The 25246-nt window shown below is 38.8% G+C and overlaps 2 protein-coding genes across 2 annotated transcripts in view; one reads left to right on the top strand and one right to left on the bottom strand.

The window, feature by feature from the left end:
* Nucleotides 1–6420: 6420 nt before the first annotated feature.
* On the bottom strand, nucleotides 6421–19350 carry LOC143286142 (NF-kappa-B inhibitor-interacting Ras-like protein 1). The gene is made up of 8 exons (XM_076593744.1): nucleotides 19299–19350; nucleotides 18614–18765; nucleotides 17681–17782; nucleotides 17033–17080; nucleotides 15879–15974; nucleotides 14207–14300; nucleotides 13066–13152; nucleotides 6421–9485 (listed from the first exon to the last, which is right to left on the bottom strand). Exons 2-8 carry the CDS (start codon nucleotides 18710–18712, stop codon nucleotides 9418–9420), a joined length of 594 nt encoding a protein of 197 aa, XP_076449859.1. The 5' UTR covers nucleotides 18713–18765; nucleotides 19299–19350; the 3' UTR covers nucleotides 6421–9417.
* Nucleotides 19351–21415: 2065 nt separating this feature from the next.
* LOC143285595 (dynein axonemal heavy chain 5-like) overlaps nucleotides 21416–25246 on the top strand; it is a 150008-nt gene continuing 146177 nt past the window's right edge. The window contains exon 1 of the mRNA XM_076592989.1: nucleotides 21416–21496. Within this exon, the coding sequence (XP_076449104.1) occupies nucleotides 21416–21496 (81 nt within the window). The remainder of the gene's footprint in view (nucleotides 21497–25246) is intronic.

Genomic DNA, 25246 nt, shown 5'->3' with positions numbered 1-25246 from the left:
TCTACAGAAACAAGTGGTAATTATATATATATATAAAAACATGACATTCCATTAAAATGAATAAACTATAATAGATAAATAGATAACAGGGTCAGTTAATCAACATTTAATAATTTGGGCCGATGTACAAACATCAGTCGTAACAAATCCATTCTTTCGCCTCTTCAGTCCTCAAACTCGGTCACTGAAAAACGACTCCAAAAGTTCAAGTGAACATAATGAGGAAAACCCTCAGTAGTCCATTTTATGGCGGATTCGAATCCCTGTCCCTGTTAACAGATCCTTTCTCCAGCTCCATCGATGTTTCTACCAGTAATCCGAAGATCAAACAGAAGGCGCCCATTCCTAATACTGAGTTTGAAAAGTTCAAAGTTAGATCAAAGGCCCACAGACAATCGGGGGCTGTTGCAGTCGGATATTACGTCCCCTGTGGCTGGGGTTCGGCATAGGAAGGCGCTCAGTGTTCGCCGCCGTTTTAACTTCCTCAACCGAAGTCAGATACCTCGATCATTCGCACCTAGGTAGAGTGAGTTTCATCAAACTGCCTTTCCCCAAGGACGAAACCGGTCCTCGAACCCTGATCACTCGTTAACATTGGATCAGAAGTCCAAAGCCTAACCAGTCGATTCTGCCACGGTACTGCCTTCAGTTCATTAATTTGAGGACCTTTGTCAGAAATTGCTCCATGTATACTTACACTTCCAGCGAGCACTTACAAAGCATCTTTGTTTTGTTTCATTTTTGACTCACTTGTGTAAACAAAGTGAGTCTATGTTTTAACCCGGTGTTCGGTTGTCTGTGTGTGTGTGTGTGTGTGTGTGGATGTGTGTGTCTGTGCGTCTGTGTGGCCGTGGTAAACTTTAACATTGACATTTTCTCTGCAAATACTTTGTCAGTTGACACCAAATTAGGCATAAAAATAGGAAAAATTCAGTTCTTTCCAGTCATCTTGTTTAAAATAATATTGCACCTCCGGGATGGGCACAAAAAATTTTAAAAATGAAGCCTAATTATATGCAAACTGCATTTACTGTTATATTTATTTTTTTTGTATTCTCTAAACTTGGCAATTTGATCTGATATTCTGACCCAACAACAAGAGCAGTCATTATTATCATTTTCTGTTCAAATAGGAACTTCTTTTGCTCAGCATGGAAGTTTTATGTATTTTGCAAACGTTTTGGTACAGATAGTAAAAAAGGGAAATTAATCTGTAATTAATGCTAGGGGACTTAATTTGCTTTAAACTTATCTTTCTCATCTTAAACATTACATTTTGAAATAATACTCAATACATAAAAAGCTTGGATTCTTTTTTAAAAGTGTATCACAAGTGAGTCTTGAAGGCCTTGCCTCTCTTGTTTATTTTATTTTAGGGGAAAAGACGGCTTTACTCCTTCTTCTTCTTTGAGTTCGACAGCTACGCAGTCAGGGTCGAAGTCCGAGGGATGCCACAAACTCGGACGTCCGGTGAAGATCGGCTGCCGTCCCCCAGAGCTTGGTGTTGAGGTCAGCACCCCCAGGCCAGGACTGCTGCCGCATCTTCTCATACAGGGGGCAGTCTTGGAGAATATGGGATGGGGTCTGGTCAGCCTGGCCGCAATCACATAGGGATGTGGCTGCCACTCCAATCCTCTTCAGGTGTGCTCGGAGGCCGCAGTGTCCTGTGCGAAGGCGGTAGATGGTAGTCTGGTGTCTTCTCTCCAGTGTCCTGATGGGATCTTGGTGTGCCTGGTAGCCTCCGTTCAGGGTGACCCAGCCTCTTCGGAATCTGCTGCGGATGAGAGTTTTTGCTTCCTCATATGTGGCAGGAATGGTTGGCTGTGTGAGCTGGCTTCCTTCCTTAGCGAGGTGGTCTGCACGCTCGTTGCCTGGGAGGCCTACATGTGCAGGCACCCACTGGAGGGTCGTTGGGGCTGTTTGGGTAAGGGTTGTGAGGGAGGCCTTAAGGGACTGGATCAGTGGACCAGGATCAGGGGAGTCAAGGGCCTGGAGTGTGGACATGGAGTCAGTGAAGATGGAGATGCTGCCAAGGGGCTTTCCACATGAGGAGAGGAATTCTGCTGCTGTTTTGATGGCCAGGACTTCAGCTCTGAAATTGGAGCAGAGCTTTCCTCCAGGGAGTGCGATGCTGCTGTGCTCTCCATCGGGAAATCTGACGTAGACACCACTGCCTCCGTTGTGTGTGGTCCCAAGGTTGTCATAGCCGAGGGGTGGCAATGGGGACAAGCTCCCATTGTCTATAAAATGCCCCTCACGGCGCGCGTCTCCAACAGCCTCTGACAACTAAGTCCAGCTCCTAGCCTGCTCGTGTGGCTTAGATATAAGCCCGGCGGAACTGCTACTACTGATATGAGAAGGGGCGAAGGCGGGTCACCTGGCGCCTGAAAACCAGTGCTTTGGGTAGATGGGGCTCATCAGTCTGGGAAGACAGCTCATCTAAGAGAAGGAAAACTCTGATTTCAAACCTCCGCTGCCTTGCGGCCATACCCACTCATAGGAAAGGCTTCTTTTTTAAAAGTGTATCACAAGTGAGTCTTGAAGGCCTTGCCTCTCTTGTTTATTTTATTTTAGGGGAAAAGACGGCAGATGGAGTCCGTTAGCCTCAGCAGGCAGTTCTTCCAAGAGAAGGAAAACTCCCAAGAGAAAACCCGGCCAACTGTAAACCGTTACCAGAACAGGAGATCACCGAAGACGGCGCCACAGTGGCCTCTCTAAGGGGCGTGATCTAGTCAAAACCGGCTGTGCACGCACTCTACGACACATGGCTACGCAGACAACGTTAGACCGATGTGGTGTCGTCTTCCTGGACCATGGCCGGGGGAAGACGGTGCTGGGCCCTCAGCCTCAAAGGGGCCCATCCACTACTACCGACCACGGACGCGATCCTTCCCAGACTCTTTGGGGAGAACAGAATGGAGCACATGGGCAAGCAGCACTTCGTATCGTCCACTGGAATGCGGAAGGAGTACAACGCAAGAAGGTTGAGCTCCAACGGTTTCTGCGTGAAAATGCGATCGATGTATGTTGCATCCAAGAGACCCACCTCAAGAACACTCACCGCTTTTTCATAAGAGGTTACGAGTTGTTTAGACAAGACCGAGAGAACAGACCAAAGGGACGGCTTTACAAGTCATGAAAGCTACAGCGCAGACAGTGCCGTGGTTCCTACACGTGCGCTTTAAAGTTGTTTTTTTTCCTTCTTCTTTTCTTTTCCTTTTGACTGTAACCCCTTGACCTCTGAACCTTGCTGAAACGAGACCAGCGTGGCCTGAGTGGGAATGGCAGTCACCATGCAGAGTGTTAACTGATTTTGCTGGAGTTTTCTCCAGTTTGTTGATCCTAAATTTAAAGTCCAAATCAGTCAAGAATGGGGACTGTTATCCGATCTCTTATCGCAGTGAGGCGACAGGCTTTCACTGACAATGGGTTCTTTTCAAGTTTTTCTTCTCTATCATATCTGTTTATTATTATTATTACTATTATAAGTGCTCATGTTATGGGTCATTTTGTGGCGTATTGTGTCAAAATGAGGAGTTCATATTATACTCCTAGTTTGGTTAAATATATACTTACCATGTCAAACCGATGCAAACCAGGCCTACTGTTACGTAGTTGGTGTTCCTTGATGATGTGAAGAAGAGGTAGAGGTGAAGGTGGCATCATTCCACTGCTGTTCAGGGGAATTGGGGGGATGGGGGGGGTGAGGAGGGACAGGAGGTAACAGGATAGGGGGTCGGGGTGGGAGAGGTGGGAGGGAGGGGGGGCACTGGAAGTGTTGTTTACTGCTTGGAGACCTTTGACACAAAAGTGTCATGCGTTTTGGCCTCCACAGCTACTTCCAGTCAATGACAGTTCCAGGTAAAAATGAAGAGCCTCTGTACTGTGTTCTGGTGGTGATGATGGAAAACTGTTGGTTGTATCCTTGGTGTTGGGGAGGCGGCAGTGGGCTAAGTTCCCTTTTGAGGTTTGGACAGTGGGCTTGATTGGTGTAAATTTTGTAAAATTCGCTGAAATAGGTCCAAGAATAGTTTATGAAGCTAACAGGACATTACCAGGATTTTCTCACCGGACATGAGAGACCAGTTGGGCACAAAGTCAGTTGGTTCAGAAACAGAAGGGAAATCAAAATTTGTAACACCACAAAATGAAGCTTAAAAAGTCTGTATAATTTGTGACAGTTTCTAATGATGATGACAGTTGAGGACAAGGATGATAACATTCACAAATATAAGGAAAAAGATTCAGTACTGACTCCACCAAACACACAGGAAAGATATGACAGAATTAAAGTTCAGCAGTGTATGTTCCAGTCATTCTAATGAGCTGTCTGACAGGGAGACAGTATTTTATTGTATCACATTTTGTCAAAACAGATTTCTGGGTATATTTGGGCTGCTCTCCCTGGTGAGTCATCACATTGCCCTCCCCCCCACCGCCCCCTCCATTTTCTTGTTGTTGTTTGTTTGCATTTTGGTTTACTATCAAAGTGGATTTTGTACAACCATTTTGTTGCTGTGGACTCTTTACATGCACTAAGTGCATGCTGCATATGGGACCTTGGGTTATTGTCTCATCCGAAAGATCATCACTCAGACCACCACTAAAGATCTAGTGGTGGAGGGAGTAAAACTCCCAGTCCTTGTACAGAACTCAAACCTATGTAGACTTGTTTCCTAGTTGGGTACATTACCGCCGCCCACTCCAGGCTGATCCATTAAGGCTTGAGACACCATTGCAATATTGGACTGTACTTGTCCTGTCATACAACCTCGTGTCAAGGAATACTGTTTCTGAAAGTGTAAGGAAATGTAAGTCATTTTGTTAAGGATTGATCAGAGACATAGATGGTGCTCGATGAAGAGGTTCCATTTTTTCCATCTTATTGACACTTGACATACACTTCAACCATATTTGTAGGTCAGCATATGCATTACTCTGACAAAATAGCTTCATTCACCAATATCTAACCACAGAAACCACAAAGACATAGTTTTGTTTTCTTGTCCTGTTGAGACAAGACTATGGAAGTGTTCTTCTTGCCAGTCGTCCCAAACACTGTGTTGACAAACTTAAAAAAAAATTCAAAACTCTGCAGCATGACTCATGCTCAAGGTTAAGAAATGTCACCACATCACTTCCATTCTTGCTTCCCTTCACTGGTTCCCCATTCAAGCAAGAGTACAAACTCCTAGTTCTCTGTCACAATTTCTTCACAGATTCTTGTCCTGTCTGTCTTTCAGATTCACCATCCAGAAATTTCTGTTCTTCACATGACATGCACACACTTTGTAATGGCAATGATCTGCACAAAAACTTAAGGTGAATATTCCTTCTCTTTTTTGTGCCTTAACAGCATAATTCACTACCCTCTCAATCCATCACACTTCAACACCCGCTTTGAAGAGAGCACTCAAAACATCTTTTCAAACTGTATCATTCTCAGTATTTTAGCTTTTGCATCAACTTATGCCTGCTTTGTTCTGATTGCTGGATGTGCTCTTTATATTGACTTGTATGCATTTTTGTGATGCCTTTGTTCCTTGACATATATTTTTACTATGGTGAATGTGAAGTGTTTAAATATTTCATTGTACAGCACAGTGTGCCCTATCAGAGATGGGAGTACTGGGCTACATTAGCCTTCATTTCATTTATTCATTCCATTGCACGCTAGGTTCATCCATTCATATGACACATTCACACAGGTTTGAACCACAAATGACCCCACTATACTTCAGTTACAAACCCACAACTTTCAGTCATCAATCTATGGTTCTGGCCAAAACACCCAAAATCCAAGTTTTTTTTTAGTTGCTTTTAATCAGATGTGGACATTGGGTATGTATGAATTTTTTTTAGTTACCCAATGCTTAATTCTGATTAAACAAATCAATTTAGAGCCCAGTCAAACACTATGCAGTTATCTTTGAATGGTCAAGAAACATACACAACCATTGTATTCTCAGAAGAACTTAACTCCTTTTACATTATATTTGACTAGAATGCAGAGACAAGTGTCTTAAAAGTCACATACATATATTTATACAAAGCAAAATGTAACAGCCTTTGCTTTCAATGGAGAGACAAGTGACTTAAAAGTCACATTTACAAAGCAAAATGTAACAGCCTTTGCTTTCAATGCAATCAGCTGGGTGTACGTAAAAAAGCTGTGCTCAAGCAGAAATCACAGTGAGACAAAATTATACAAGTGCTTCTGGAGTTCTTAAAAAACAAACAAAAAACAACAAAGAAACAATAGTATATCATGTATTTTAAGTGACACACACAAAAAAGATACTCACTGTGAAATACAAAATTGTTGGAACCTTCATCAAGCATAACAAAAACTGGCAGTCAAATATTTAAACAAATAAATAAAAATCAATGGGCAAAACCAGATGGGTTTTTTCCCTGATATTATTTTTTATCTATCTTTCTTATAAAAAGAGAATAAAATAGCTGCAACAATGGAAAGCTGCATATATGCATGTAGCTGGCTTTTAACAAACCACTTTGAACTCCATAGTTTTGGGGGAATAAGAAAGAAAATTTTCATTTTGGTCACAGTATACTATCCAGGGGAAATTCATTTTTGTTTACTGCCCAGTCAACCTCAAAAGGCGGTATTGAGGCTGAAAAAAAAAAAAAAAAAATCCAGTCAAAAAAAGAGTTAAAAAAAACCCCCACAACAGCCAAGAAACTTAACTCAGTCCATTGCAATTCTGTCAAACCTGAAAGGAAAACAAGGATGAAAAGAAAAACAGACACAGGTTCAATCATAGTCATGCTCTTCAACAACTATGACATGCCTCTGACCTAACCATTCCTACTATTTCTCAACAGAGTGATAAAAAAACAAAACAAGAAAAACAACAAAAACCTTAACCCAATAATTATATATGATCTATTAAAACAACAACAACAGTATAAAACCTTAAATGATACAGTCATGTATTTTTTCAGTGCCCATGACATGTCAGTTGTCCTTGATTTCCCTTTCTTCTGTCTCAATTTGATGTTACAGTCAAGTATAGTTTCCCATTGTTCAACAACTGACATGTCCTGGGCACCGAAAAAATACACGAAAATAAAACTGTCCAGAAACAAACAGCTACCGACTAGAAAAATCTAGAAAATCTTTAAGTTGAATACATCTGCACATGCAGAAAATAAGACAGAAAGAGACAGCAGACAGAAGAAAATTAGCCCATAGAAACAAAAGAATATAAGAAAAGGATTTCCCATCAAAAAGTTTCTGTATGGTCAGGGTGCTGTTCACCACTGAACTTTGCCCTACTTGATTTAACACTAAATAAGTCAGAACTAAGGGAAACTTCATTTGACTGTAACAGCAAAATGAGACAGAACTAAGGGAAACTATACTTGAATGTAACATCAAAATGACAAAGAACAATGGGAAACTACACTTGACTAACATCAAATTGAGACAGAACAAAGGGAAACTGCATTTGACTGTTATACCAAAATGAGACAGAACAAATTTTTACACAAAGTACTCTTTACTATCAAATACAGTCAATGGATTATTTCATCACTTATATTATGCACACAGTCAATACATAAGTATGCCTGGTATTCACTGTTTTGAGCACCAATATCACACACTTAGGTCTTGTTCATCTCCTGCATACATTATGACCGGACATGTGAAGCCCAATAATGAACCTGCTAGATGCCCTGAATGACTTCACTGTCTTAGATTAGAAGTGCTTTCCCCATGTCAGTTTAAAAGCGAGTTACGGAAAAAAAAAAAAAAAGGTTTCTGACTAAGTGCAGAAGATTCTCTCAAAACATGAACTGAAGACACAGAAGAGTTATCCATGTTATTCACTGACAAAAATACATGAAAACAGTTGGTTCTATTTTTTTATATATATTTTAGCATGCATAATTATGGGACATACCCTTTAGTGTGAACAGTGATGCCATGAGCATATACTGAAAATATATGAATAAACTGCAATAACAATAACATATTTATTCAATTCTCTGTTGTTGTTTTTTGGTAACACTTGCGATCTGTTCCACAACATATACTGCCAGATTAACACTGAGATGTAAAAACAACACTGCTCCCCGTGAGGCAGCTACACAATCGTGAAAAGACAGGTCTAGGATTCATGAAAACTGCTGAAATGATGATCAGCTGTCTTCACTAGTCTCTAAATCATACTTTCCTCAATGTTTGTATCTGACATGGAATTAATAATATAAATGTATTTTTTGATATATGTTACAGGCCAGTGATGCTGCCATGTGTAATAAATTACTTTTCTGATACTATTGACAGATCAGTGATGCTGCCATGTGTAATAAATTACTTTTCTGATACTATTGACAGATCAGTGATGCTGCCATGTGTAATAAATTACTTTTCTGATACTATTGACAGATCAGTGATGCTGCCATGTGTAACAAATGACTTTTCTGACACTAGTGACAGGTCAGTGATGCTGCCATGTGTAGTTAGTCATGTAATTCAAAATTTTTTCAAGCATGTGTTGATACCAAATCAGACTTTGTGTGTGTGTGTGTGTGTGTGTGTGTGTGTGTGTAAACTGTAACGGTTTCAAGCAAAAACAAAAAGTTCAGAATCTTAGCTTCTTCCCCCATTTCTTTCACATGTAACCACTGGTCATTCCGATGAAAAATGGAAATAAGAGATGCAACATAAATAAACCCCGTCTCACATGATTTTTTGTTTGTTTGTTTTAAAAATCATTGAAGTGTGTGAGAAATGTTCTGTTTTCATTCTCTAAAAAGAAATATATGAAGGCATACATGTTAAAACTTATTTTCTTGCCTTTTCATTTTAAAGTAAGATAAAGGTCAATACATTTAGCATTTACTGGTCCCAACTTTATGAGAAATTAATTCAATAGCTGGTGTTAGTTTTTCCTGGAGTTCAAACTTGTTTTGGTCTTGTGTGGTTGATAAGATTTTAAAACTGTGCTGTTGCCAAGGTTAAGCTACATTTAAAATAATTCAATAGTTCCACCAAAAATCACTAACCAGAAACACAATGACATAAAAAAAAAGTTATGCTAATAACTATATGATAATAATAATAATAACACACAGTAACTAACTTTGCAAGTCATAAGGTTCGCACAGCTCAAAACAACAGCAAAACAGATATACATTCATAAAACACATCTAACAATAGTTTAATTCAACATATATTGCACAAGAACATGACTTTTAAACGAAAAAAGTAGAATGAAAAGATATACATGCACCTGAAAACTGTATTGTGAGCAGTGACTTAATTGGTCATGGATTTCTGCATGAGCTGTAACTCTGTGTAATATGCATTGTGACTGAAAACCCAAAAACCAATTATATAAAATGAGCATATAAGCCATCTCTGCTTCCATTTGCTCCATGGAAACCTTAACTTGTGTCCAGGTTATTGCTGCTGGTGGATTTCGTCTTTCTTCCTGGCAAGAAGTTGGTTTTGCCTGAAACACAGTGAGGCACCATGTCACAACAAGGATTGGAATGGAGGACTAGAATGGAACAACACAGTCAGCTGACAGACAACAAGTCAGCTAGGCATAAACGCCACCTAAATTTGACTTTCTGTTGTGATGCTGTGAAATAAGGCAGATAAAATGTGTGTGTGGCAGAGATTAAGAAAGAAGAGGGAAATGGAAAAAAAAACCCAACCCAACAAACAAAAAAAAGAAATGATATATACATATATATATATATATATATATATATATATATATATATATATATATATATAAGTGAAAAGAATGAAATGTAAGAAACTAAAGAAAAAAAAAGATGATAAAAACAGAAAAGAAAACAGCCAAAAAGAAAGAGGAAAAACTTCACAGAAAGACATAAAGATTCTGAGGTATTTTCCTCTTCAAATTTCAATGGCAGCAGAAATATCACTGATTCATTTACCCTTCACCATACACACTGGGTAAAAAGGTACCCAGATATTCATTAAAAAATGTGTTACTCAAAAACTATTTGAGTTGCATTAACAAAATTTTATGACTTTATCAAATATTTTTTTCTTCACACACTCATAAAAAGTAGTTCACTTTTGTGAAGTAAAAGTAGTTTTAATCATTAGTCACACTTGGACTTGACAAAAATATAGTCACTGATCGCACCTTTTATTTCATTTTGTTACTTGCTAAACAATACTTGCACCAACACAAGATCAACAGCACTGAACCTGTTCTGCAAGGTTTCACAAAAAAATTGGAATATAGATATACAGTTGAATAGTATATAGCTAGGAAAAACTTTATAATGACTATCAGCAAATGGTCTCCAAAATAAATCCTTGTTTTTGAGTACAAGTTAAAATAAGGAATATATATTATGTCTATACAGTTTTGATTTTGATATTACTATATTTTTTATCTTTGCAATTTAAAGTATGCCATATATGTGTTAAATATTGTGAGGTTGACAACCTACAATCTATTGGATACCTCAGACTGCACCTGGCGACCTTATATTTGATCTTGATTCATCAATCTTTGCCAGCATGTTCTTGTGGTTGTGTCATTATTATGATTATTAAAAAAACCCAACCCCACACACAAAAAACCCAAAAAAACAAACAAACGAAAAAAACCACACATGTGTATGCCCCACTCCATGTCCTTGGTCTTTCTCACAAAACTGGAAGCTGGCCACATAACGGAAAACAAGACGCAGACCAGCCAACCACCTAGTTTATGGAAGATGTCATCAACGCAAATGACAGCCAGCTGCTTTCTGTGCCGCTTTCACAGTCATGGTTGGGGAAAGGCTAAATGACATGGGTAAATTTTGCCCCAATATGTACACCGTGTGAGTTCACTTTATATGCTGCTATGGGTCAATAACTCCCCAGTGTGTATGTTGTGCAAAGGTTCTTTAAAAGCATGAGTCAATTTTTCACCAGTTGGTAGGGTGCATACATTTTTTTTAGTACGTATGGCGAAGGTTAATACAGCATTTTTTTTCTCCCAGTTTAGTCAACAGATTAAAAGTCAACTGATCAAGAGGGGGTTGACTTTTTAATGTTAAACTTTGTTGGCATATACATTCAGGCATTTTAATAGTATCATGAATAAAGATTCTGATTCATCAGTTGCAAAATCTGATGTTATTTTCAAATGTTGTATGAGAGTTGGGTTTTTAACTCACTCGCTGCCATTGTCTGCATATGCGGATGTCGTCGGACAAAGCGTTCAATGCCAATGTCCGCATATGAATATGCATTTTGAAAAGTCGCGCTGTTGGAGTGACGTGTCGGATACGAAACTCAAAAGCAGAACTGATTCTTAAGTTATCTCCGGCCAACTTTTCATTCACACACACAGCGTGTGTGTAGCGACACGGTCATTAGCAGATGACAATGAAGCATACCCTCGGTCAGCTCTGCAAGTTGTTTGACAAGATGGCATCGCGTCGAAGTGTTCGACACGGTAGGAGAGGTCAAACGCAACACAGCGTTGAAGCTACTTTGGAAATGATCCAAACTGAAGGCTCCGATGTTGAAGGAGATAATGTTGGTTCGTCGGACAGTGATTTTGAACCATATCCCGATGAACTAGAAATAGATTCGGCCGCTGAAGAGGGTGTTTACAGTGGAGAGGAAAGCGAGTCCTGACCATGTGTCAGCTGACCGACACTGACAACGAAATCACTGAGGAAATGGACGACTTTGCTGGTGTTTTTACCAGTGATTGGACTGAAAACGGTGAGTGTGTATGTATTATATATATATTTGTGTGTGTGTGTGTGTGTGTGTGTGTGTGTGTGTGTGTGTGTGTGTGTGTGTGTGTGTGTGACTGCGTGCATATGTTTACTTATTTTCTGTTTTACTTGTTCATTTGTAGAACAAGGTGCTGTAGAAATGAGAGTAATAGTACTAATACTGCTGACACTGTCATTATTGTTTGTAATATTGTAAAAAAAAAAAAAAATCTGAAGTGGTTTTCTTTGACTACATGTAAAAAAAACTTACCACATTATGCTTCCATTCACATAAATATTTAGAATAAACAAGGGAATAAGCAAACAAATAATTTAAACAACAATAAGAAGAAAGAGTCAGACCTGCATGATCATTTGTGTGTGTGTATGGTTGCAGAGCATGTTGCTGTGCTGAAGTGGCAGGACAAAAAACCAGTTCATGTGCTGACAACAGTCATGCTGCCAACTACCATAGTCAGTGTGACAACACGACACCGTCCTGAAAGACAGAAGCCAGCTGCAGTACAAGACTACATCACCAACACGGCTGGAGTGGATATGAGTGACCAGCTACGGCAAGTGCAAGGTCTGTGAAGACCTGTTCAAGCGCCACAACACACCAAAACACCAATCTGCCAACTGGTGTCCAAAATGTGGAGTTCCACTGTGTGTGAAGCTGTGCCCAGGACTCAACATCACCTGCCATGATCTTTTTCACTCCAGACAAGACTATTGTCAGTGATAATACATCAGGTTTTTGTGTGCAGTGAACTCCCTTTTTTATGCAGAGACAATATTTTCTTTTCTGCGCGTGATTTTCAACTTTCTCCACCATCTGTTCATACTTCATTGCATGTACTAGGTCTTCAGTTCCTCAAATAGTGTTAGGATGTGATGTGGAACATTTGTAAGCTGTTCAAGGACACTTGGTATACCTTTCTGATGGGTGCAAAAATGCTACAAAATACACAAAAAATAAATACCGTGATCACGGATTAAAACGGTCATACAGTACAACGTAAAAGCCCACTCGTACTTATGAGTGAACGTGGGAGTTGCTGCCCACGAACACAAAAGAAGAAGAAGAAGATATTGAAACTGAATGAACCTGATTATGCGCACCAAAGCAGATGCAGATGAGTAACACATTTCTGCATATAGACTGCTGAGCGAAATATCAACATCAGAGAAACTGACTGCACATAAACAAGTATACACACACACACACACGAGTAAACTTAAAAAAAACAAAACAACAAAAAACCCACAGATAAACACATACACACAAAACCATGCAGCCACATATTATGAAATGACAATACTCACTTGGTGGCTGAGTGATTTTGGAGGTAAGCCACACAAATGGGTCGACCAGTGATTTTCTGTTGGCCACAGATACATCCCAGTGATGTACTGCACATGGAAAACAAAGTACATTTAAGCTGTTTGCTGACAAAATGATTGAAACCAACAGGTTATACTTGTTTAGGCCTGAGTTCATAGAGAAATGTACAACCACCAACAAACATAATGTGTGCAGTTGACATTAAGTGCAAGATTAATGTTTATTGCTTTATACAAGGCATATGTTGGCAATGTTTTGATCTGTTTGCATGCTCAATCTAAAAAAATACAACTAGTAACAATTTATGTATAACCTGCGATCATACCAAAAGTAACTGAATATTTGCATTTTTGGTAACATTAATTTAGTAAGTCTGCATGCGACAATACTGAGCATGCCATTATGAGTCGCACAAAAAGTGCTTCATCATATTGCACACTGAATAGACCTTAAGTTAACTGATTCCCTGAGGACCACAGAAGCTTTCCCTTTTTGTGTCTTTTAAGCTGAATTAAGCTTCTCCATCTGCTTGAGCTTTGTTACTGCCCCTGTATTAAAAAAGAAAAGAAAAAAAAGAGCACTGCTCTGACCTGCTGCAATGTCAAAATGTAAGTATTGTAAACAGAATGTCAGGTACACCCTTGTAAGAAACTCATGGAAGGAAACAAAAATGAAACAGGTTGGATAATCTATTTCATGAAAGCGGCTCAATTCAAAGCCTTACTGCAAAGATTGGTCAATAAACATGTTTTGATCATTTCGGGAATGAATTTGTTCACTGCTTGCTGACTTCATAATTTCATATCGTCACCATTATAATTCATAAGTTTTTAAACTGTTAAACATACAAGACTATTTGTAACTCAAAAAACAAAACAAAAAAAAACAACAACTTAAAATCAAAATGCAGTTCTGTTCTGACTTAAAATGATGAGGAAAATGAATGAGGCATACAGGCAGAGAAATACTGAACAAGAAGTGAGTGCTGTAACTCTTGACAGGACAAAGACATTTTCCCTTGTTGAATGGATCAAATAGGGTACTCCTTCCTAATATAACAGAATCAGAGAGCTATTGAATACATGTACAGACATGAGTAAAATTAACCCAAGAACAATTTACACTTCTCTTTTGTGGCCCAGGCCTGAGCTGTATCAAACTGAACTTGTCGTCTCTCCGTCTGTTCACTTTTGTTGCCAAGGACTATCATGTGCACCTGTGAACACACACACATACACACTATAACATAACGCAATGTAACAAACCCAAATATATATACACAGGTGGCTCTTTTACTGATCAAATCGCAAACCATACATACAAGCACAACACTTAAAAATCAAAACGAAGGAAATGGAACTACAACTCGAGCCTTTGAAACCCCAGAGTAGAGTGAACTGCCCTGGGTAGGTAGGATCAAAATCTTTCACTTTTGTTGTTGTTAAACAGCAACACTGCTCAAAATGTCCAGCTAACCATCTGTACATTGGACTCCATGACAGGAGGCTTTTTTTTTTTTTTTTTTTTTTTTTTTGCCTGGACTTTCTTGGGTGGACCATTGTCTTATTTTGTATATAAATTTATTATGTCAATTCAGAATTTAAAAACAAAAAAAACCCACCAAACAAACAAACAAAAAAAAGTCTGAATACAGTGAACATTAACAATAACAGATATAACTTGTAAACTCATGTCATTATAGTACATTACACAATCAACTAAAAAACGTGACAATGAATGAATAATCAAAACCGATACCCGGCATTCCATAACCATGTCATAGTGATCAATAGCATTTGTGGAATAGATCACCCATACAAAAACAGGCATACCACTTTTGATAATTATTAATTCAGGGCATGTGAAAAAAAAAGAAAAAAAAAGAAAGACCCAAGACATTAATATGGAAGGAAGCCATACAAATTACACAATTACGTGTTAAAAAAAACCCCTTAAAATCAATCATAAAGACAGTCAGGTGGATGACCAGGTAGACAGGCAGACACATACGGACAGACATTCCCTCCCCCCCCAACCGTTATCTAACAACCCTATCTTGCTCCTCCAAAATTCCAATGGTTCCTATCCTATTTCTGTAGGGAGGCTTTCTTCTTATTTTCTTTTTTTACGACAGGAGGCATGTTTGCAGGTTCCACTTTCAAACACGTCAGTGTGGTCCTTGCACTGCTTCTTATTTCAATGTGTTGGCCTGTGCTGAATGTCTCTCTTATGTACTCTTTATCATGGAAGATACAAGTCATTGGTGTGTAAGCATACTCTGGTGATGGGCATGGTTGCCTTTTCAGTCACCAAAATGACTAATACTCTATCTCTCTCCAGCCCAATGGTGGATTTTCCCAGACACAGTCTGCATGATGAGCAGACTTGAACAGGTGTGATAAACTGGTCTTAGTTTCCAGCTCTTCCCTCACACTCCCCTCACCTCACCTCCCGTTTCCTTCTTGCATGTTATGGACCAGATAAAACAAAAAACAAAACAAAACAACAAAAAACCCACCCCAAAACAACAAAATTTCTTGCTCTTTTGTGTCTTGGGAGTGTATGCATGCCAAACATTAAAATAGCACCAAAACCCACCCCAAAACAACAAAATTTCTTGCTCTTTTCTGTCTTGGGAGTGTATGCATGCCAAACATTAAAATAGCACCAGTCCAGATAGGTAGCATGACAAAATACAGCATAACTAAACATCCATGGACACATTTGCATAGACACAAATGAGTATCATACAAATGTATTCCCTAAAGTTAATCTATTTCTGAAACGGTCATACCTCACGTTTATCCCTGTGCTTGTCAATATCCTTCTTCAGTTTGTCCAGGCGTCGAAAGGATTCCCAGTTTGTTATATCATAGACTAGAATAAATCCCTGGAAAAGCCAACAGTCCTTTAATTCTTTCATCTTCCGTTGTAGAAATGACACTGCTTAGACTACACAGTACGCTACAGCATGTTTGAGATAAATGAAGGATAAATAAGCAGACAGGAAGAAATTAGTTTAACAGAAACAGACAGACAGCCACAAACAATGAGATGAAATAAAGGAAATTAACTAAACAGAGACAGAGAGGCAGACTGCGAGACAGATGAATCTGTGTGTGCTTGTATGCATGTGTGTCTGTGAGAGAGAAATGAGTAACTATATACAAGTGTTGATCATGACAGAAAACATCAGTGTGAAATGCAAGTCACAGACATGATTGTGTTGTCACTGAGTGACTGAAGTAAGGGGCCAAACAGCAGTTTAGTAGCACAAAAATGTGTCAGACCCCTACAGAATTCAAATTCACAAGCCTCAGGTATGTAAGAGTCCATTTTCCTGCTGGCATGGTTTTATACATTACAAAAGTGCATCTACACAGTGTTTGAGTTTGGAATGTGGCAAAGTTACATGTTCTCTGGCGGGTTAAAATGTACATGATTTTTGTGTGTGCCATTGTTACACAGTACAGAATATCTACTTGTATGCAAGGTTCCATGCTGTCTGCATGCTGTTTGCGCAAAGCTAATTTGGACATGTCTGGCACCATTCAAATTGTTTGGCAATGATTTAAACACTTGGCCCCCTACAGAGCACCTGAAACACTTGACTTTTTTTCCCCAAGAATAATTACATAATAAACTCAACATCCTGTGTGTGATGGCCTCTCTGCAGTGCACAATATACACTGTATCATGTGTATGGTGTACATGGTGCTGTTTAAAGTGTGGTATACTGGTCTGGAGAATGCAGGATCACATAAACCCTGTCTGTCATACAGTTTGAGCTTGGCACCAGCAGTTGTTAGGAATTGATTACTTTCCCCATTCCCTGATGTGCTGTTCTAAACACACCTTGTCAACTGAATTGGTTAAACCAATATGTGTCTCCATGAACAATTAATTCACACAACTAACAACAAAACATAAACAAAACCGCTGACTTACATCAGGGAAATTCAGGTAGTGCTTGGGAAGATCACCATCGGCACCCTCCTGAAAAGAAATCCTGGTATAACTTCTAACATACCACATTATGATACAAAAACAAATTTCACTATTTTTTATTCCAAAGATCAATCCAAAATAATAAATAAAATAGCTCAATAAAGTAACTTGGTACTCTAAAGTCTCATGAATTTAGGAAGGCAGGCATTTATGCACAGGCAAGTATGGATCTGAAAGAATAAGTAGGAATCTGTGTGTGTGCGCATGCATGCAAGTGAGAGAGACAGAGAGACAGAGACAGATAAACACAGAGAGAGTCTGCAATGATGCACACCATCTAATGTAGACCTAGCATTTTAACACTAAGCATCATGAAAGACTCTTTTTTCAGTCTGCTGAAGATAAGTTAAATCCCTCTTTCTTTTCCATCTTGAATGTTGTGCCATCCACACATTTTGTGAGGTGACTGTATTGCATTGTGAACGAAAACTGACCATAGCTCAAGACAAAAATTATTATTTATGAATCCAACACTGCTACCTATCTATGTTCACATTGCTGTTCCTAAATCAGCCAACCCTAGACACAGACCCTTACCAAACAATCATATTTAAATGATCCAAGTATCTAGTTTTATCTTCCGCTTACCATTGCAGCAGGTCCTGTGTCGAATATGCGAACCTTTTCCTTCACCCCTCTGTCCGTCTCGATGACTGCAGTGTAGATGTCTTCAATGGTAGAATGACTAGGCTGCACATTCCATTCATCAAAATACTGAGATATATGAGGAAGTGAAGATTTTTGGTTTTATTTTCTGATGAAAAAAAAAGAACACAGGAAAAACAATGACAAAAAAAAAAAAAAAAAAAATCAAACACACAAACACACACATATGGATACTAAACAATTAATAAAGCCATAAAATTATAGACCATCTTTTTTTCTTTTTCTTTTTTTCAAATTAGGACTGTGAATCAATCATTCTCAAAATTCATACATGGGGAACGCATCACTTCTACTAGTTCTTGCTGTATGCTACAATGTCACATTCCATAAATATCTATAACACTTTAACAGCCAGCAGATACACATGGTTATTGGAAGAGACATCCAATCCAACTATTGTAGGAATAAAGAGATTCAATACCAGGCCAGCTAAACCCTGGCAGTAGCTCACAACAGTGACAGAGTTTTGTGGTGCTGCATTCTGTCATGCAGTTCCCCTGTGACTCTGGAGGGTTATGTTCAATTACTGGTAATTTTCACACCCATCAAGTTAGCACAGCCTTGAAATGGCATATTTGTGGTCAGCTGAACTGTAAGCAACATGATTTAATAACCCAGTTAGATGGATCTATGAATGCAAGTCTTTATCATCTATGAAAACCATCATTAGGAATTAAAAAAAAAATAAGAAGAACTATTTTCAAACAAACACAAACACTTACACACACACGTCTAATATCACTGATAGTGAAAAAACGCTAAACTAAAGAATGAACACACACACACACAACCATTCAACAAAAAATGCATCAGTTTGATCCAGACAACCAAATATTCACATGAATATGTACATACACTTTCCACAACATGATTTCCATAGAGCAGCTGTTCTATGATGGCACTCTTGCCTACTCCTGTGTGACCACACAGTAAAATCTTGCTGATTTTCCCCATTATGACTATGAGCCTCGTGGCGTCCCTGGTCAGAACCACTGCATCATTCTTTTCTGAAAAAGCAGGATGAAGACATTTTATTGACTACTAAGGCACAAATGCAAACTCACAATAAAGCACCCATGCATGTGCACACACTCACACCATATGTTGTCAATGTGATAAAAAACAAACAAAAATCCACAGAACAGATCTGACATATTTACAATTGTACAGTTAGCAACAGAAAACCAACAACTTAAAAAAAATCCATAGAACAGATCTGACATATTTACAATTGTACAGTTAACAACAGAAAACCAACAACTTTAAATCAGTAAAACATATGACAAACAATGTGTTAGTCTCTCACACATAATGTGCACAACACTGACATACTACTGTAGTATGCGTCTACACATAAACTGAACAGCCGGAGTATTTTCTTTGTAGTTTGGCACTTTTGTTCAGGTGCAGACATCTAATGTATGCACACTGCATAACAAACCTAAAGGAAGAGATGGTTATTGTAACGGAACTTTCTTGTGTAATTCTGTGGAACAAATTAATAAAGTAATACACCAGTAGTCCAGGATTGATGACCAACCTAATCGTCTGCTCTCCCCAACAGATCAGTGATCAGCCATTGTTGTTAGATTGGAGTAATGTCCCTTGTTTTCTTCAGAGGCGCTTGCTTCAAACAGATTCTAGATGAAAATGGGCTGTCTTTTGTGTGGTACTATCCACAATCTGTATCAACCGCATGGCTGATAAACAATCTGACCCAAAGGCTTAAAGATAATTATACACAGAAATGGGCAGAAACTTGTCGCAACTCTACAAAAACCAATAACTGCAGTTTATTTAAAAGCCAAATAGCTTTTGAAGATTATCTAGACATTTTGCCATTGTGCTATAGCATCCCGATGTTGAAACTCAGAACAAGTAATCACAAACTACCAACTGAGAAAGGGAGACACACGAACATATCACAATAAGCAAGATTGTGTCATCTTTGCGAATACCACTTTGTCATGGAATGTCCTGCAATTCAAAATCTCCGCAATCCGCAGTATTTAGGCCTACCTAAGTATTACAGAACACGTCCCAACTTCCACAAATATCCAACATTAATGTCTATTAGCAGTATGAAAAAGTTGCTAAATTTTGCTAAATTCATTAAAGAAGGTTTTAATGTGTTTCGCTAGGAGCCAGTTTCAATCTGGATTCTTTACCACTTATGTCTTAACTGTACTTGTTGAATAGGAATTAGAACAATGACATGTGCTAATCTTGACACTGCAGTGCATCATGTACATATCCATTTGTAATTGCATGATCATATTTTTTTAGATGTCTTTTTCTCTCCTGTATATAACAAACCAATTCCAGTATTACTGGCAAATGGGTGCTAAAATAACAACATGATTATTGTGTATTTTATTTTGTTACACCATGTCATTGTTATTGCTATGTTCCAACCAACCCCTCAGTTCCCAGTTCAGGCTCAACTAGTCAGATACAGAGCCGTATTGTAAATCTAAGTTGTGATCTGTGCATTTGTCTATGGAGTATTGCTTTCGCTATTCATATTGCATTGTATCAGACTGATGATTACATTTGGCCTCAGTTAACTTTATTTCATTTTATTTTTCCCCATTTGTATTATCCGCCCTTTTGTTTCTTCTTTTTAAATTATCTTCGCTTTTCCTCTGTGGCCGTCATCCTGTTATTGTCATGTTTCCTTGTTTCTCTATGATTCAAAAGAGTTAATGGGAATAAACAAACTCTGGAGCAATTTTGTAGAACACACACACACACACACACACACACACACACACACACACACACACACACTCTCTCTCTCTCTCTCTCTCTGTCTGTCTCTAGCGCGTTCAGTTGGGTTACGCTGCTGGTCAGGCATCTGCTTGGCAGATGTGGTGTAGCGTATATGGATTTGTCCGAACGCAGTGACGCCTCCTTGAGCAACTGAAACTGATCTCTCTCTCTCTCTCTCTCTCTCTCTCTCTCTCTCTCTCACAGTGTTCAGTGTTCTCTCTCTCACTCTCTTTGGGTGGGGCACAGTGGGGGGAAGGGTTTGAGAAAAAAGAAAAAAAATCCGGGCCAAAAAGGAATTATGACACGTTTACTGGCCCAACGCTCACCGATCGACTTAAGGTTTCATAAACCGTCTTGGCCGAGAGAGTGAGGATGTAACTTGGGCGGCAAGACACTCTCCACTGTGATCAAATTTTAGCACAGATAGTCAGGACAGCAGATGCCTCCTCTGCTGTTCTGGTAGCGTAGGACACGACTATCATAATTATCACTGAACGATACTGTAGCAGAATGGAATGACTTCAGCAAGTGGTGTTACATGTTGGGGGAATCATACAAAACACTTTCAAGTCAATATCACCGTATCTTGAGCTCTGTTCTGTTTTGTTCCTTCCATTAATACTATGTGGTGCTTTTAATTGAAAAAAAAGTGACTCGATTGATCATTAGATTTTGAGAGTTTTTGAGAATGCTCGATGACTGGCAGATCCGGCGACAAGGCTTATCGCACAATGTATTATTTTTTGCACACGTCACTTCATGCGGAAAGTATCATCCCTTAAGCTTTAACTGTCGAAGAGACAGACGGAACAGGTCTGACTTTCGAAATATGTTGACCGACATTTAAAGGTTTGGGGACTGAACAGGAAAAATAATTCAGCCAAGATGCCGATGCCTCCAATGAGCAAAAAGCGAGATAAGGGGCGACTCGGTGCACCTGCCGGCGAGAACTTAAAAGAGAAACAGGTATGAGACAATAAACAAATTGGCTTCGGCTAGTTAGAGTCAGACATACAAAGTCAGCTGAGTAAGATATAGATCTAATAAATTTCACCCATAATTATTAGCCAATATAGAAACTGTGATTCTTTTTTTTTTTTTTTTTTTTTTTTACTTTGCATATCCTTTATTCATTAATCGGTTACATTTTCGTTGCCTATATTATATGATAACTAATCGGTTCCACTTGTCCAGAACTAATAGTACTGAGTAGTAGGATAGGGACACGGCAAACTTTGAAGCTTTTAAATATCTCTTCTTTGTTTCATATTATGGTAGAAATTTTGCTCAGGGTTCAATGATTCATTATATCCAATTCATTTATTCGCCAAACTTTCAAAAAATAGATGAATTTTTTGTGTGTGGCAAAATGAAGTGCATCAGATAGTCATGAAGAGCAAAGACCGCCTGGAAAATGAAAATGGGTCAGTCTCCAGAACTTTGTTGGAAATGGGGGTCTCTCAGTCTGATTCAGTATAAACATGTGTTTAGAATGATTATTCAAATGTTTCACATGTTATCAGGACTGCAATTCATTAGAGAAATGTCTGCAACAATTTTGTGAGAATATGGTTTGTTCTTGTGTCTTAAATGTGTTGAAAATTATTAAAAACATCCAAAATTTCGGCGCCATTTTGTGACATGGCAATGTGTCTAAACATGAAGTGGTCAGAAACAAATAAGTACAAACCTGATTAAAATCCAGTACATACAGACCTGATCTATTTTCATTCGTTGTGATAATAAAGCATTGATCATCAGTAAAAATGGTACATTAAGTTTGAAATATTACGCAAAAAAAAACCCCGCGTGACAGACGTAAACAACCCATTCCTCTTGACGTATTTTTATTCATTCAAAGGCAAGCACATTCATGAATACACTACACGTTCTTTATTTACAACAGGTAGTCAACACATCTATCTTCTGCAGCACACACACTCATTTTCCGGAAAAAAAATGACTGTTCAACTATTTAAATGCAGTCGACGTCGCATTTTAATTTTCAGTTCCGCTTTTCTGTGTTACTTCAGTGCATATAAACGACCCAATAAAAATATACATGTAAACAAATTTAGAACTGTTTCCACATAAATCATGCGGATTCATCGCGGGAAAGCGTAAATCGGTTTGACAAACACCCTTCTATCGTGTGTGTTTGAACACAGATTCAGAGAATGTGTTGTTTCCGACAGCGTGTGAGATGTACATAATTATGTTACATGGAAATCTCCGATATGTTCATTCGCACCCCGTGGTTGCTATATTAAAAACAACAACAACAACAACAACAAAACTGTGTATGTTAATTTCGTCGTTGTTATGGTTTGTTTGTACTTTATCTCTGATCCGATTAAGTTTAGACAATATCACTGTTTCTGACACATGGCGAGATGCGGTAATATACGGATACTGGCGTAAGATTTCGAACCAAGTCAACGCATGTAGTTCAGTAAGACTGTTTTCAGTTGAAGACATGTTGCATCAAAAGTTCCAAACAACAAAGTTCAAAGCAGAAAATCACCCCCTTAAATTACCTTGATTTTGGTTTTTGCTGTCTGGTGAAGTTTTATCACGAAATGATGTAAACTAGTTTATCAGTTCACAAGACAGACGAAGTGTGGAACGAAACACTGGGAAGAATTGATGTGAAAATGGAGTGCCTGCAGTGTTTCTGAAAAATAAAATCATCCAGGTTGGGGGGAGTTAGTTTAGGTATTTTGGGTTCCATGTTACATATGTCACAAGGTTTTAAGTAATCATTAATAAAATACATAATTTTAAACAGGCTTTGTTTGAATGCATTGCACTGGCTAAGAATCGCGTGATAGATTCATTACTATCTACTATCATTATTATAAATCCAGTAATTCAAACATCTGCGTCGGGAAAGTTAGTTTAGGTAAATTGGATTCAATGTTACACGTGTTACAAGAAAGTTTTACATAATCATTAATAAAATTTATGATCCATTGTTATCATTATGATTATTATTTATATCCCACGCTAAATCGACGTCTACTGCGCCAGGGTTCGTGAGTCACATTTGCAAATACCGCTTCATTTCCAAATAAAAATATGCATTTCATACCGTTCTTTTCACATCAAGACATGATGTTCAATTTTTGCCATCATCTGCCCTCCATACTTTCCCAGTTTATTGTCTGGACATAGCGCCGATAATGTTCATTGAAACCGAAACGGGTTAACACATATTTAGATATTCATATTCTACACGTTAATAAGCGGAGCATGGAGTATATCCAAGTTGTGCATTGCGTAAAATATCAACGAAAATGTGTTTACGAACTAAATGATCCCGTGCTGCCTTTGTAAATTCACCTTTGCAGTCGGTATAATACTGATTTCATTCTTTATGATATGTCATGAATGGTAGGAAACGGGAAAACATTCATAAAAGCGGATTTGCGTCTTCTACCACTTAAGTATAAAATACATGAAACTGAAAATGTTTGTTTCCTTTTGACCCGAAAGAGCTCTGTTCCTAGCTTATTGTTCAGATTCAGTGACCTGCTCACAGATCAGCATCAGCGCGGCAGCAGTCAGTCACATGTACTGTACCGCGCTGAACGCTTTCCTCTGGCGACCCCTTATACCGCGCATGCGTAACCTTCGCCTGTGCTTGCCTTGCGACTCTTTGTAAGGCGCTCTCGCACAGGCAGAAGTAATAAAAATATTCGATTCTGGTTATTAAAAATCAAAATCTACCTATGTTCCCGCCCCCCTATACTGGCCAACTTTATATCAGTGTGATCAGTATGATTTATTCTATTTTATCGTAAAAAGAACGGTTTTGTTGCAGACATTTTGACCTAACGCAAATTTTAATCTAAATTTCCTGGCCAGCAAGACTGGAGCGACTTGGCCTGCCTAGCTTGGAACACAGACGTCTCAGAGGGGATATGATCGACACCTTTAAATATGTCCACAGAATCTACAAGACCGAAAAACCAAAGCTTGAAACTCCCGAGGATGCAGGCACCACAGGAAATGCAATGAAACTGTTCCCGCACCTTACCCACTGTGATACCAGGAAACACTTCTTCAGTGAAAACTTGGAACAGCCTCCGAGATGAAGTAGTCCTGGCACCTTCTGTAAATGCCTTCAAGAGTAGGTTGGATGCTTGCTGGAAGAAGAAACCTGACCAATACAGTACAATCCGTCTTGCCATTAAGCCACGCATGCAAAGTTTTTAGTATACCAGCCGTATAACCCACACGGATCGATGAACAGGACTTTTACAAGACCTCAAACATCGTACAGTTCAAGTTCAAGATACTGGTCTAAAAATTGGATGGGTCACTTTTGTCCACATTTTCCTTTATATGTTGGGATAATCATATACTTTTTTGTCGGATTGAGAATAAGGGATTCCGTCTTCTGAACATTAATTAACTCGGCTTCGAGTCGGACCAGAGAGTATTTTGATTTTGGCCAAAATTGTAAATGAGAACCAACAAACCATCATTTCCTGGAGTTGTGTCAGTTTGTGTGTCAGTGTGTTGGGCCCGGCGCGGCGTCAGTGCGTGCGTGCCGGGCCGTGCGTGCGTGTGTTTAAGCACCCGCGTCACTATCCGAGGTTCCGCTCTCAAGCACACATCGAGCGTGTCGCACACACAGCTGCCTAATATTTTACTGCATTGTTTTCTCTACTTCTCTTCTTCTTATCTTCTTAATAACTATTGTAGGAATAA

The sequence above is a fragment of the Babylonia areolata genome, chromosome 9 (genome assembly GCF_041734735.1).
Source record: "Babylonia areolata isolate BAREFJ2019XMU chromosome 9, ASM4173473v1, whole genome shotgun sequence".
In the NCBI taxonomy this organism is placed as follows: domain Eukaryota; kingdom Metazoa; phylum Mollusca; class Gastropoda; order Neogastropoda; family Buccinidae; genus Babylonia; species Babylonia areolata.
Note: the sequence above shows the minus strand (reverse complement) of the source record. Positions and strands in the feature narration are given on the sequence as shown.

What these genes read in the sequence shown, in the direction of transcription:
- LOC143286142 (XM_076593744.1), bottom strand. Translation starts at nt 18,712, where the DNA reads ATGGGGAAAATCAGCAAGATTTTACTGTGTGGTCACACAGGAGTAGGC. An exon ending in GAAATCATGTTGTGGAAAGT is followed by an intron (nt 17,783 to 18,613) that starts GTATGTACATAT and finishes TGGAATGTGCAG; the next exon opens with CCTAGTCATTCTACCATTGA. An exon ending in ACTACCTGAATTTCCCTGAT is followed by an intron (nt 15,975 to 17,032) that starts GTAAGTCAGCGG and finishes TGGCTTTTCCAG; the next exon opens with GGATTTATTCTAGTCTATGA.